At 39.8% G+C, this 15,639-nt stretch overlaps 1 protein-coding gene across 1 annotated transcript; it reads left to right on the top strand.

The window, feature by feature from the left end:
* Window positions 1-2,990: 2,990 nt before the first annotated feature.
* Window positions 2,991-14,846, top strand: spon2a (spondin 2a, extracellular matrix protein). Its single transcript, XM_067517739.1, has 6 exons — window positions 2,991-3,137; window positions 6,317-6,545; window positions 8,129-8,349; window positions 12,073-12,264; window positions 12,598-12,769; window positions 13,651-14,846. Exons 2-6 carry the CDS (start codon window positions 6,317-6,319, stop codon window positions 13,836-13,838), a joined length of 1,002 nt encoding a protein of 333 aa, XP_067373840.1. The 5' UTR covers window positions 2,991-3,137; the 3' UTR covers window positions 13,839-14,846.
* The last annotated feature ends 793 nt before the right edge of the window (window positions 14,847-15,639 follow it).

Genomic DNA, 15,639 nt, shown 5'->3' with positions numbered 1-15,639 from the left:
GCCGCCTCACAGCTAGAAGATACCCAGTTCAAAACATTGCTGGCTGGACTTTCTTGTGTAAAGTTTGCATGTTTTCCACACATTTTTTGGGACTCCAGTACTCCAGTTTCCTCCAGCAGTCCAGAGACATGCATGTCAGGTTAATTTGTGACTCTACATTTCCCGTAGATATGAATATGAGTGTGAATTGTTGTCTGTCTGTTTGTGTCTCTGTGTGTTCGCCCTGAGATAGATTAGCTATATGTCCACCCCACTTCTCACCCAGTGACAGCTGGAGGAATGACTCCAGCGCCCCCATCACCCAGAATAGGATAAGTTTTAATGGATGGTGCCAGTACCTTCAATTTACTGCACTGAAAAATGGTTTATCCTTCACAAATAACATTTGTTGCCTTTAGTATTCAGAACAAAAAGAAAATGACAGGGGTTTATAACTTTTTCCATGCCAAGGTCCCTCAGATAGCATTAGCTTCTGTCCACAGTCCCTTTTACAAGATGTCTTAAAAATCTACTCACGGTTTATGTGATAAGAGATTTTTTTGTAATAGCAAGTAATTAGAAAGATGGGCATGGCGAATAAGATTTTTATAAATTATCTTACTATATTTTACAATAATACACATGCTAATAATTATAATATTTTGGTTCTATTAGAAAATGAAGCATAGCATTTTTCATAGCACTCTTATTTGAGTCACTGAATTATTAAGGTGTTTCATCATCATTAGATGACACCAGCTTTGTTTTCTTTTTTTAAATACTGCAGTGCATCTGATCTACATTTCATCAGTAAGCCCTACTTTATTTAATGGATAACTCTAGTGATATTCATTTTTTAATTGTTAATAAATTCTGCCATTGTTGTTAAAAAACTGCAAACTAAAAAGACACATCAGTTTTTGGAGGTAACATTTTTGCTGTAGATTATTGATTGCACATTTCTCATCAACTACATTTTTATAGCTTAATGAAAGTATATGATATGCAGAATTGATTCACGATAAACTACAAATCTAAGGTTAGTTATATTAAAGTAGTGCCCATCAAATGCATTATTTACTCCAGTTTATTTGCTAATAAAACTACAATGTAGTTGCAATGATTAGGTATTTTTAAATTTAATTATATAATTGAGCTTTTTAAAAAATATTCAAGTTTTCACATTGGCTTTGAGCTGAGCACCACAGACAGGGTAGAGACGTGAGAAGTTAGGAGATGGTCTGTTCAAAGCATTGGTTGACAAAAAAGAATAGAATGCCAGCCTTGTCATTTGGAAACCACACTTTACTAAACTGTATATTTTTTCCCACACTTTTCTTCAGTAGTATTGAAACACAATGCAAAGTCAATATTATCCATCTGTTCCTAATGCTGCTCTTTTCTCCTGTCTGTCTGTCTGTATGTCTTCGGTTTTGCGGTGGTGGAGACACCAGAGCTACTATGGCCCTGGCCCAGCCCTCTGTGATTAGCTCATGGTTTTCCTCTCATTGCTTGGCTTACTTGGCTTGTGTAACACTGACGTGAATGTGTGATTGACAGGAGGAAAACCTACAGCTCTCTTCGAGATTTGCGTCAGACAGCCAACTTGTAGCCATTCTACTGTATCTGGTGTCCCTTTCCACTCCTTGGTGTGTGTGTGTGAGTTGCAGATTGTGGTTTAACTGTAAACTATGATGTGTGTGTTCTAGTAATCATCGTAATCATCAATTCCCACAAAGGTTTACAAGCACATGGGCTGTGGGTGTAAATGTTCGTTGGCTTGCTACCTTGAGCTCACATTTTGAGAAATTTTGTGTGTGTCTAATGCACTGACACTTACATCCACACATCTGACAGCGTGTCACTGATGTTTCACATTAACAAAGGTAAATGTAGATGCTGAATTCACTGCAATTAATCAGCGGGAAGTCGGGCGTTTTCCTGTAACCTAGTTTCAACTGCACAGAGACCGACAGATAGACAGACAGGCAGGCAGATCATCTACATCTCCACTAATTGCTGGAAGGACTACAGGCAAGTTATACAGTTCTTTGAGGTCTGGGTGATGTTATCCAGGTCGAGTTAATAGTGCAGATAAAGTGATTCGCTGCACCTAATCCACACACTAACCCGCGTGTGCGCGTAAGTAAAGTAGATTGAATAGAGACTGACTGTTTGTAACATCACAGCCATGAATAATAATCAGAAAAGTAACAAACATTCTGCAAGTTCAAATACACACTCTGTATAAGCTTAAGCAAACGTATGAGAGGTCAAACAAAAGTACACATAGCCTCACTTAGTCTGAGCCTTGACATGTTGATAAGTGAGTGGTGGGCTGTTACAAAAACCTCCCTGGTTGTCCATGTGTGTACCAGCTGTGAGAACTGGTGTCCAAATGTCCCTGACACACACACTGACACACATACACAGACCCACCCACACACAGACACACACACAGTCTGACCTGAGGAAAGGGGTTTCCTTGAGCTCAGATAGCAGCTAGATCTGCCACAGGACAAAAGAGCTATTTAAAATTAGGAAAAACTGTTTAAAGCCATTTTAATTTTCTGCATGTCCAATCAGTAAATTAACTTAAAAAAAAGTCAGTGCATGTGTCCCGGCTCCACTCGTCGAGAAACGGGACGAGAGGAGTGAGCGTTCTCCAGGTTCCGTTTCTGTTCTCATTTCTCATAATTTATTGCCATTATTCGGCAACTGTATGCCTGACAGCATGTGCTGAAGAACAAAAGTAAGAAAATACACAATGCTGAGTGGTGGACAGTATGTTAAAAGAGGCCAATGTGGTGTTGATTACCTTGTCAGCTTTGAGGTTGCTGAGTTTACACAGCCACTGAAAGGAAGAAAGAGAGAGGGAGTGAAGAGAGAAACGGGACGAGAGGAATGAGTATTAACTGCCTTTCCATACAAGGAAAGCTAGGGGGAGAAAAGAGGTGCAGGGGGAGGAGAAAGTAAGAGGGAGAGAGGAGGGAGGAGGAGAGAAACTTGGAAAGAGACATAAAGACACATGATAAAGGTTGATAAGGCTGCGCCAGACAGTGTAGAAGAGAGAGTGAGGGAGAGAGTGAGGGTGTGGAGCTGTATCCTCTCTGTGATTCTGCTGCAGCTTCTCTCCGTCATCGACTGATCCAACACAGGTAAGACACACACTAAGCCTCCATTCATTATATGCACAAAACAAGACCTTCTTAGCCATACGACATCAAATACAGTAAGCTTGTTTCTTTGTCTTAGGATCCTGAGTATTTTTGAGTAAATTAATGCACTGGCAGAAGCATTTAGTAACTTAAATAAACCTAAGTTTACAAAAATGTTCTAAACAATGGTTCAAAGTGTTGCTTGAGTAATTGTATAATATGGTTAATGCCAACAAGTTATCAACTTTTATAGTGTTATTTTTAGTAGACATGCAACCAATATGATGGATGCATTAACTTGTATGCATTATTTAAATGCAACAGTTTCAAGGTAGATGAGTAGCAGGGCACTTTAATCTTCACCAGTGCCTTATATTTATAAATTACATCTTATTTGTATATGTAGTATACAGTATACGGTATACTGTAGTAAAGGTAACTATTGCAAAGTTACACCTGTCAACTCATACAGTGCAGCAAATTTATAAGGTACATACCATAGAACTAAAGTTCAAAAAGGTAAAATTATTGTCTAACACACCATGTTTGTTTTCGCGCCAAAGTAATGTGCACAGACATCTTTCCTGTTGTGTTTCTGCTTTTCCCTGAACATAAACCTACCGGCAATTCAGACAATGATATGATATTTGCATTTGTTTGCTGTTTCGCAGCAGTACAATTTACATGCAACCAACAAGTCTATGCATTCTCTCTCCATCCATGTTGTCCCTTTGTTGAAATTGTTGAAATTGAAACCAAAATCTTCTCACTTTTCTCTCTGTCTGAACTGCTGCCCACACTGGTCATAATGTCTGTGGCCGCTTGCATGAGACAAAGTCAGGGTTCCAACCTTCTGTTTTCATGCAAGAATGACCTGGTGTGTTCCTTTTTGTGCACATCTATGAAGGGAAAATGGAACAGATTGATAAACATAATACGGGATCAAAAAGCTTATTCAAGGCATATTGTTTCTCATCTCAAGCTCTTGAATCCAACACTGCCAGATGAAAAAGATTTTTGAGTAAAAACAAACAAAAAAGCAATTTATGTCTTGGCTATCTCCTAGTTAAAAACGGACCTATCTAGCTGTTTGCACAAATCTGTTCTTGTGCATGTATCTGCATGCCTGTGGATATGACCTTAGGTGGATGTGTGTATTATCTCTGCATGAGGTGACTGTACTGTAATTACATAGGGATGGTACCCATGGGGAGGTAGCCGTTATGTTTGGATCCACGCCACATCCCCTCATTTTATTGTGTTTTGTGCCTGATGAAAAATCTGCTGCATCTGTCTATGTTGACTGATCAAAGGAGGTCTGTGGTGTTAGTGCATGTCATATAATGTAAGCGGGTAAACTGAAACAAAATGTGGGCCTCTGTAAGCATAACCTAATACCATACAGCTGATTATTTTTCTGAAAGTTTTCAGGAGACTCAGCTGACATCAGTCTGCAACGTGTGTGTGTGTGGACAAAAGTTTAGTGTCATTGTGGGAATTCAAGAATTGTCTCTGTGTTACAGTTTCAGAATGACACATTCAGAAGTATTGGCCAAGGGTCTATTGAACTTAGTGTTTAATTCGGTCATCTGATTAATAGCTGGTACAGCAACAAAGACCACACAACAGCCACTGTCAGCCTAAAATTGGCCTTGCATTTAATCAGAAACATTGGGAAAAAAATATACAGGTAAGTCACATGCTGTGAATTTATACTTATATATATACTATACTATTTATACTAATCTTTTTAGGGATGTTTATATGAAAGAGTCATAAAAGCAACAAAATCTTTGCAACAGCCTGAGATAAAGATCACACACTGATGTAAAAAATTTCCACATCCAGGCAGTGAACTTCCATTAACCCCAGCCCATAGGGAATATTAACAGTTTGAAAATTAGATTTTTATGTTACTTCTCCCAAAAGCAAGTTCCTGTGTTGAACTTGTTGCACTGTCAAGCATCTGAATTTGGAACTGTATCTGCCTCCTGCACAGCAGCAAAGTTGAAGCCAGTGAGACGATCACATGACTGCGCTGTGAGATCAAAGCTGGGCTCTGTGTGTCTCCATACTCTAGGTATTTTTATGACTAGCTGTTGAACTGGGTAGTGGTTAATATACATTTAATGGAGACAGGGAATTGATAAAACACTCAGTGACTCACAAGCCTGTGGTTAGAAAAGTGTCACAGTTGGAGTTGGAGCTATAATGGCAGAGTAATACAATCTGACCCCTAGAAATAGACTTCAGGGACAATGTGCAGCAGGACATGAATGTTATGTGCGTCTGAGATGTGTGTGTATTTGCATGCACGTGTGTTTGTGCACTGCTTGACCCACATTGGGTCTGCAGCTGCTTGGATTTGGGATTTTAGGTGTAGTACGGTAAACATAGAAACTACCCACAAGGCTACAAACTACAAACCATCACTGTCTCACTCTTTCTCTCTGTCACACACAGACACAGAAACATGTATGTCAAGTGAGTAAAAAGGCAAAGTTTTAAAAATTAGCTGTTAAAATGGGGCAATAGGTGATGCAAAGAAACAAAAACAAAAGTGGCTTCTTTTTTTTCCTTTCTATAGCCATACACAATGACATGTAAGGGTGCTATGAGAATTTATCATGTGCTCTCCTCGCCTTTTTGCCTCCATTCATAGAGTGAGTCTGACTCAGTAGGCAGTGGTCAGTGGATGGCCAGTCAGTGAGGTCAGAAGAGCAGTAGAGCAGACAGGATATCCTCAGAGATGTTATCCGTGTTGTTTTATTTTAGGGCGGCTTCTGTGGCAAATATTAACATGACAGCAAAGGATGATTTCACCGTGTGGACACAGATTGGCTCTGCACCAACACTGTCAGGGGTAGGAGATTGGTTTTATTAAATGGCTTGTGGGTCAGTGGGTTCACTAAGCTTTGTTCTTAGACAAAAATTGATGTGTATGCTAATTACAGAGAATTTCCAGTATTGTCTGCGTTTGTTGTCTTAAATGCTTTTGTGAAGATCCTTTGCTGGCTCCTTTATGGACATTTTTGGATTTTAAAACGTAACACACATTATGTGGTATCCAAGAAAACACTGGGGTAGGAGCAACATTTTTAACCATCATAAGGGAACCCAACCAAAGTCAACAATCTCTAACAACTGCACTCAATCATTCATTTCTTCTTTTCTTTCAGATGATGTCATCAGAGCACCTGACCTGGGGTTGGCTGCAACAGCTACTCATTATACTTCTGAAGCTGTGCCTCGCATTTGCTGGTCCTTTACGGCCACTTAACAGGACCGAATGCACAGCCAAGGGAACTGCTTCATACATCTTGGTCTTTACAGGTCACTGGAGCCCACAGGCCTTCCCCAAACAGTATCCACTGTTCCGGCCCCCAGCACAGTGGTCCAAACTTATAGGTGAGTCAGATTGCTAGGAATAAAGAAATTAGTTATTTGAAAATCAAACATTTTTGGGGGAACTTATGTCTAATGCTGGATAATCACTTCAGCAGTCCACCTCAGATATTATTTTACTGTAACTGTTCACATATCTGTAGACAAGGGAAGCTAACAGAAAAACAGAAAAGGTGATCAATGGAGTCATAGTGACATTAAGGGACGTGAAATGGTAATCCTAAATTCCTTTGCACGTTTCCACTAATTTACCACAGTATTGGCTGTAAATATTAAAGTGAAATTTTGTAAAGGCGGTGAATGATAGTTGGAGTGGGGTCAGACCACTTACCTCAGAGCAAGAGAAGCAATTAAGGACCCTCTCTTTAGATTCTTTTTTCATGAAGCATGGGATATATAGCAGATATGTGCGTGCGTGTGAGTGCTCCCAGTTGCACTTGCTTACAGCTGTCTGTGGTGGCCTGGTCAGGCTTCCAATCATAAGCAGTTCAGGACGCCCTGCTTACTAGAGACAGACACCAGAGATTCTGACACACCAATGATGGATTTGAATGTCCCTGGGTAATTGGCGCTGAGATTTGCACTGAGGTTTGGGGTTTTTGTGTTGTATGCTTTATTGTGGAAACTGGGGGGCAAGAGGGAAGAGAGAATTAAGTTTGTCATGGGTCAACCAAAACAAACAAACAAAAAACAAACACTACCAACATGTTAAGAAGGATGGGAAGTGGGGTTTAACATCTTGGTGGGTCTTACACAATGACATGTTATTGAGTTTCAAGGTCGTGACGCCTGTGGGAAACTTGTTAGGATGGAAATGTAATTAAGTTCATAAGTAATGGCGGTTTAAGGGGAAACATGATAGTTTGTGAAGTGTGCTGTGCAGGTTATGTTTCTGGCTTGATGTGGTGTGGGTGTTAATAAAATGTGTCAAGAGTATTTAAGTATAACTGCATGGTTGTATACGTGTGTCTGTACGCAGCTCTGCTAAGTGAGGTAAGGCAGAACCTTCAGAGCATTTGTCAGCGTGTTTCTGGCTAACCTTAGTCTGCCCTGAAAACCTCTAGCCCATTGGGTTTCAGCAAGGAGCTCCAAAACGTGTGGTACAAACACCATAAAATAAGTCTCTGGATTTTTCAGAAATTTCATAGATAACCAGAACTAAATATGAAAATGTGAAGCAAATGGTTTTTCGGCCGAAAGGTAACAAAAATACGTCTAACAGCGTTTTCAAAATCATTTAAATAATTTTTTTGTCCAGCATCTGGCCGTCATCTTCAGTCCTGACCTTTCTCCTGGCAGTTCAAGCCTGTGCTGTGGTTTTATCAGTGATAGATGGAGAAAAGATATCGCTATAAGCGTGCAATAATGCCCGGTGCTGTTTGCATGTGGGCAATTTCTTCAGAATTATCCGTTTAAGTGCAGGAAGTAGCAGCCAGCCATAGAAATACATACAGGCTCCATGGTGGAAATGATCTCAGCGTCTGGCTGAGGCTCTGTGGTACTGAGCTGACATTGATATGCATTCCAACGAATAAGCATCTCACCCCTGTCTTCTCCTCTTACTTGTGTTTCTTTTCTGCCTTTAGCGGTCAGCCATAATCATTTTTTTCGTCTGTGGGAGGAGGGTGCTCCAGCCAGTGCAGGGGTGCAGAACTTTGCTGAAGTAGGGGTGACAGTGGAACTGATGAAGGCGGCCAAGGAAGCCAGGAAGAGACGCATAGTCGGCGCCATGTACCGAGCGGCTCGTATCCCTAATGGCATTGGGCACAGCTCCACAGAGTTGCTCATGCAGCCTCGGAGCCCACTGGTAGGCACAAATAAAACTTAAGTAGAGTCACTGACAAAAGCATGCAGACGCTCAGACACATTAAATCACACAAACTGTCTGTACCTTTTCAGTCACTTGGTAACCCAGGCCTCTCCATAACATCCATTCACTCTGACCAAACACTTAACCACTTCTTTCCATTATCCAATCAGACAATGTTTAGCCCAAGTGCTGAAGACCTGTAGCTACAAATGCCCACGTTCATCTTGCATACCTGCATTCTGCCTGCTCTTCCAGTGAACTGTTACCCAGTTGCCCAGTATCAAGTTTAGTAAAAGTGAAATGAACAGTTTGACAAGTTGGGGAACATGTTTATTTACTTTTGCAGAGAGTAAGATTAGAAGATTTCCTGTACAGTAAGTCTGTACGATGATTATGAAACTGCTGCCAGGCATTGGTTAGTTTAGCTTAATATAAAGACAAAATAATTTCCTATTCATTCCCTACTATCTCTGTAATATACAATAAGTAGTTCACTCAATAGTGTACACTCTGTAGGGAGTAGGGAATGAATGAATAGGGGAGGATTTTGGACACAGATTGTTGAGTGTCAACAATCAACGTGGCGAGCACACTAAATGTGATATGAACTTTCTGATCAAACTCTCAGCTGATAACTAATTGATCAACGGCCTCCAAACGTGTTCCTCACGTGGATTTGGCATGTGTTTTGCGGCAGATGGTCTTCCTGCCACAACCATCCCATTTTCGGGCCAGGACTGGTGGGTTGGGATTCGAACCTGTGGCCTTCTGGATCCCAACCAAGTGCTCTACCGCTGAGTCACCAGGCCCCCTGTTCTCAGCCGATAACGAAGTATATTTTCCAAAATGTAAAACTGGGTTAAAATGTCCTTCCTTGGTTGATAGCAGAGACCACAGACTTTATCCATTCACTTGTTTTGTGCAGCACTGTGTTCTAACATTTAGCCGGGGCTAATATCAGGCTTCAGCTGGGTGGATTAACTAAATCAAATGGACGTTTTCCAAGGATAATTTAAGTACAAAATTCCCTTCCCTGTGTTACTTTCCATCTACTGCAGCTTTCCAAAAACATTATCTGGGGAGGCTCAAAAAGTAAAAGTAAAACAGCTAACTGTGAAACATACCATATAACTTTTTCAACAAAAGTTAAACACAAATTTTAATTTTCAAGGCAGGAGTGTACTTGGGATACAGGCTCAATGTCCTTGAGAAACCTTGTGAGCAGGAGAGCAAAGTTCATGGTTGGATTTTTTTTATGAGGTTTGGGCTAAATTCAGGATCAGACCTTAATGATACGTAGGCAAATCATTTTAAATAAGAATGAGGGATGACAATGCGGGAAAAAAGTACTGTGTCATCTAATTCCTGGGTTACAACTAGCAAGAAAGTATTCTGTATTTATGGGAAAGAGGTAAAAGGAAGGGTGGACATTTAGTAATAGGTGTGTTCCTGCCTGAATGTCTGGTGACCTACATTTGTTTATTGGTTACACCGCTGCCTGAACTCTTTAGAGTGCTTAAAAATCATGAACAATTTTGTTGGAGGACATCACGGGTAAGTACTTGTCATAGACAGTTCCCTAACAGCTGTTTTGATACATTATGTCTGTTACAGCTTTTATATCGATCTGTCTGTGTTTCTATCAAAGACTGAACAGTAGCAAATCAGGCTGTCACAACTGTGCCTGTCGAACACAGCAGACTGACTGATGTGAGTCTGTTTACATTCTAACTTTTTATTTTTCAGTCTAGTCTGTCTGTTTCTCTCTCTCTCTCACTCTCATGTATTTATAAATCACAACCTTTTCTCTTGCCCACTAACCAAAACATTCTTACGCAATGATCCAAAAATTTCAAACACACATGACTCCTATCTCCATATTCACTAGCCTCCTGCTTATGCTGTTAAATTTGTAATTCAAACCAGACAAGTAACACCAAATAAATGCCATCTACGATCCAACTGCACAGAAAATGAGACAACAACAACTGAACGTGAAGGTGCTGGGGTTACCAGACTAATTTGCGTGTTTTCTTGGAAGACTCATTCTTTCCGAAGCTATGTGGAAGATTTAATGTGATGCAGAAAAAGTGAGAAGGATCATGTGAGCTTTGAGTAACTGTCTGCGCCATGTTTTATATTGCAAACCACCATGGACTTATCAAGCCAGTGCTGAGGGTTTCCCCTTAGTAGACACCTTTGCTGAGTGGCCCAATCCAATCTATATAACAGAATGGCTTCTTGGAAAAAAAATGTTTCACAAGGAGCTGAAAAAGACAAGAGCAGGGAGGGACGTTAGCAGAGGGGGGAAGAAAGGAAGAACTGAAGTATGGGATAAGCAGAGGATTCTGAAAAGCAAAAGAACTGCTTCTTATTGGGTTTTTGTATTTCTTCCTGTGTGTCAGACAAGAAAGAAACAGACCTCAAGTGTAATTCTGACACTACATGCCTCCCATCCCCAGTGGTCTGCTCTGCCTGCTCAGTTGGTTTGATCTCTGTTCCAGCAGTCAACCATCCAGCACTATATCAGACTCCAGGCCACCCTTTCCCACTCATCCCAAGCTGTCCAAGCCCACCCATCCCATCGTAAGGCTTTGCAGCTTAGCCCAAGTCCTCAAATATCAGGCTGAAAGTGTGGAGGCGTTCTCAGTGGGTGCTAGACCTTAGGCCACTTCCTGAATGAAGTCACCAACTCTTGGGAATCATCCATCACACAGGAGACGCAGTCTAAACCTGCACAGGAAACTAAGTACACGCATGCAGTCCCCAGTCCCTTCATTTAAAAGTTAAAAAGTTTAGAAAACCTGGTACCTGGTATCAACAGTGTGTGTTTGTTGGGTCAGGGGGATATGATGTGGTGAGGTGGGGGTGAATATGTCTTTCTGTTTTATGTTTTTCTGGGATTTTAATTTTAATTACAAATTGTCTACAGTATAAGAACACTGGTCATCTGGTTATAAGACATTTAGTTGTGATAGCTGAGACCTGAGAAACAGGCTAGAGAATGCTTGCTGTGTTTCTGTGATTGTGAAGTTTTTTCTTCCGCAGACAGTTGTTGTCCAAGTCATTATCATCCAGATTGTTAGGTTTTTGGTTGGAGCCAGAAATAATCCCAGCTGTGCTTAGTTTGCTAACTATTACTTCTTGTGAATTAATTAATTTGTTGCATCTTGTTTGTAAGTTCATTTACACTTTTGTCAAAGAGAAGAAGGAAAAGAAGATTTCATCACATCTTCAGTGCAATATCAGTATTCACATGCAGGACCTAAAAGACAGTTATCTTGAGTAATGATGAAATCTCAGTGTTTATGGCTATTGCACATAGAAAAACAAAAAAGTTGGGTAAGGATGTACTTTGGCACAGCAGCACTTTGAACTAGATGATAACATCAGCATGCTCACAGTAACAATGCAAACATATTAAACAACAGCACAGATTATTATGAATGTTCACTGTATTAGTTTAGTGTGTTAGCATTATAACACTACTGATGTATTTACACTAGTTTTGCAATTTGAAAACTTTTTGCCACAAGTATGATGTGATCATCGTGCTAGAGGAAATGTTAAGCGGTTAAAACAATTAATCCCGAGGAAGAAATAAATATTTCAAATTGAGTCAAATTGTGTTACTCAAAGTTATGGACTAACTGACCAACGGACATGTTGTACTTGAAACAAAAGTTTCGATTAACTTCATTCTCCGTCTCTGATTGCCAGCTGTCCCTGATGGTGAAGATGATCCCCAGCCCTGACTGGTTCATTGGTATAGACAGCCTAAACCTTTGTGATGGCAGCCAGTGGAAACAGGAAGTGACTGTTGACCTCCAGCCTTATGATGCAGGCACAGACAGTGGATTCACTTTCTCCTCTCCCAACTTTCCCACCAGCCCCCCAGAAAACATAACAAAGGTGAGCTCTCGCAGGGTTGACAAGTGCAAAAAAACAACCTTACTTCATACATGCACTCAATAATTTACTAATTTGTGCATTCAATTAACTGTGACACAAAGACATAGGTTGGCCCTTGTCTTAAAATAGGTTAGCAACATGGGAATGGGACTTCAATGGCTTCCCTCATGTCTGATCTGAAGTAGAAAAGGCCTCTCTTACGTATTAGATGTAATAATCAATTTGTTCCCTGTGTGTGTTTTAAAGTGGGTTGCTGTGTATTTGAACTTGTGCTGACAATCTGTTAACTCTCATGAAAAAATAGGCCTGACTGTTCTGTGCTGACTTGTTCAGATCACATCTCAGATGCCAAATCACCCAGCCAACTCCTTCTACTATCCTCGCCTAAAGGAGCTTCCACCCATTGCCAGCATAAAGATAACTCAACAGAGTAGATCACATGACCATCAAGCCTCATTGTCCAACCATATTCTTCCTAACTCTGTCAATCCTCGGCACTTCTCAGGTAAAAACATAGGAAAAAATGGCATAAAAGGTGCAAAAGACAATTACACTGATTGTATTGCAATAATATTGTACAAGGTTCCTAAAGAAATTACAGCTCAAAACACACTTTCTCTGTTTCTCTGTTCATTAAAGGGGTTCTCTCACCATTTAGAGTTTTAGAGCATTTAGACTTCCCAACCAATGTCAGGCTTTTGAGTCGCATGTTAACAAACTGTTGGATCCAGTCAATCAATTGGATCAGCAGAGATTGTTGTTTCTAAAAGGATTGGAGCGAGGATCCTCCTGCTAAGCAGTCAGAGAATTTTAGCAATTACTGCTTGATTAATACATTTTGCAGCTTTTTATTTATTGTAATTTGATAATGATTAATGAAGATGGTAGCATAGAAGATGAAAAGTGAATAACAGAGCAGGAAGAAGGAGGGCAGCAGAACGGAGTGGATTGAAGTAGAGTCTCATGCTTTTACTTGCTTTCACAAGTTGCATATTGTAGCTGTAATGTGTAACATGTTTGCAGCATCCCTTCAATAACAGTAATGACAACTTACATGTGTAACCTATTTGGGTAGATAATACACCCTATTAATATAGTTTATGAATGATAAAAGGTGTAAAAATAGATAAAGGGAGAAAGTGGCCTGATAGATCAGTGGACGAGCATTGGGTTGGGTTGCAGAAGGCCATCAGCCCACCCAGCCATCAGAGGCTACCTTGGTGCTGGTCCCAAGCCCAGAATCCCAGAGTCACATCTGTGTATGTATGTGACTGTTTTGGAAGGTTGATGCCTTTTGTCTTCACACACTTGCTGAGAGGTAGGACTGTGCTTAAAAAAAAAGACTGACTTAACTTAACTCACATATTTCTCACACATTACTCACAGAAACCCCACTGGACTGTGAAGTGTCTCTCTGGTCATCTTGGGGTTTATGTCTGGGTCCCTGCTCCAAAGGTGGTGTTCGCCACCGAACACGTTACATCCTTCTGCGGCCAGCCAATGCTGGCACCCCCTGCCCTGAGCTGGAGGAACAGGCTGAATGCGTACCACACAGCTGTATGAAACTTCAGTAATCCACAAAGTGTACAAGCACAAATACTACCAGTATTTAACACTGGGACTTTCATGTTATAACTGCTGGACAGAGAAATTTTGCTGCATCTTGGACATCTTCTTCATAATGCAAAGGATTACATTTTTCTAGACTAGCTGAATTAGCTGTGCAGCCCCTTAGTTTAGTAGTACACGCTTCCCTGATTGTATATCATAGCAAAGAAAAATAAAGTGTGATGGAGACAAATAATGGTTTGCAAGAACAGGAATATTTTTAGTTAAAAACATATTATTTTTAACTATTATGAATACAGAATTTAAATCACTAAGTGGAAGATGCATCACAAGTGTGTCCCTCAAACACTTGTGTGAGACTTTTTATAGTTTAGTTTATTTTCAACAACTTTCATGTTGTAGTACTGATTAATCATTGGTAGAGAATTGGGTTGGGATGGCGAATCCCACCCCACCAGGGCTGGGGTGGCCCGCCCAGCCAACCGAGCACGAATAAAATGGGAGGGTTGCTGCATCCGGCATAAAGACTCATGCTATAGACGTGTGGAACACATTCTGCTGTGGTGGAAGCCAAAAGCTGTTGATCATATTGTAGTGCTGATAATTTAAGTTACAAATGTAATACACACACACGTGTTCACAAAAAAAATCTCCACACAAAGGCCCTTGCATATACTACCACCTACTTTTACAGGTGCCGTTTAAAGATATTATCTATACATGCTTGGCACATGCAGTTTTTTTGTAAAACAATGTCACAACCCAATTTGTAAGTATCACATTTTGCAAGAAACACCTAAAAGCTGACTTAAAGTTTAGTACCAGTCTAAAGAAGCTGGTCAACTTTATAACAAGATGCAGGTTTTTTATAGAAAGAAATATAAATATGTGTATTATTATTATTATCTCTTTTGATATTTTAATGTTAAGATTTTGTATATACTATATGATGCATCCTACCTTGTATAACTAGGTATGAATAAATACAGAGGTGTTTTTCAAATAGAAAATGTCTGTGTACTTTGTTTCCCTCTTAAGCTTTTTACTTAGGAAATGTTATTATGTAAGAATATATTTGAATTTAAAGGTCCTGTGGGACCAAAAATGATTCTTGATTTGCACACGTATAGTATTACTAGATGATTTAATCTTATTTTTTCTATTTGTGTTCAAATAACACTTGACTGTACGTTTTCTTTGAACACAAATGCAATAATGTAACAGTTTATGGTGCGTTGCATTCATGAAAATAAGACTCACACTTCGGCATATTTCTGGATGAAAAAACGACATGAAAATGCCATTTGCAAATATGTAGCTATCTAGCACCTCCTAGTGGCCACAACCAACAACAAATCATACTGCTAATTTAATACTGGTATCTACTGCTATAATATTAATGTAAACAACGAATCATGTTGGAAATACAACGAGCATTAAGCGTCTTGTGATTTGATATATTTGTATGGCAGGCAATTTTTAAAGTCGTTCGTGTTTTGTATGATTGCATTGTGTTTGTTTCACTTATGCGGTACAATCTTTATTAATGTATGTTAATGTTTTACTATAAGAGATGTAGCATTGTTTGACATTGAGTGACCTCATATTAACCATTCAGAAATATTTCAATCACATTAGCTAAACAAGGATGTGAATTGGAACTGGAGAATACAAGTTTAACAAACAAAAACATTTATGGCCAGTATTTAGTAGCTTTTCTAGTTAACTAGTAAATATCAGCATAAGTGTGTTACTAGCTAGACTTTAATAAAATAGCATTTAATGTCTTCAGTGATTTAATTTGAA

This window comes from Channa argus, chromosome 10 (genome assembly GCF_033026475.1).
Source record: "Channa argus isolate prfri chromosome 10, Channa argus male v1.0, whole genome shotgun sequence".
Taxonomy (NCBI): domain Eukaryota; kingdom Metazoa; phylum Chordata; class Actinopteri; order Anabantiformes; family Channidae; genus Channa; species Channa argus.
This window is presented reverse-complemented; position numbering and strand designations above follow the sequence as displayed.

Bases quoted from the DNA above. Each gene is read 5' to 3' on its own strand.
- spon2a (XM_067517739.1), top strand. From the start codon at position 6,317: ATGATGTCATCAGAGCACCTGACCTGGGGTTGGCTGCAACAGCTACTC. The intron at 6,546-8,128 runs GTGAGTCAGATT...TTCTGCCTTTAG, and splicing joins ACAGTGGTCCAAACTTATAG to CGGTCAGCCATAATCATTTT. The intron at 8,350-12,072 runs GTAGGCACAAAT...TCTGATTGCCAG, and splicing joins TGCAGCCTCGGAGCCCACTG to CTGTCCCTGATGGTGAAGAT.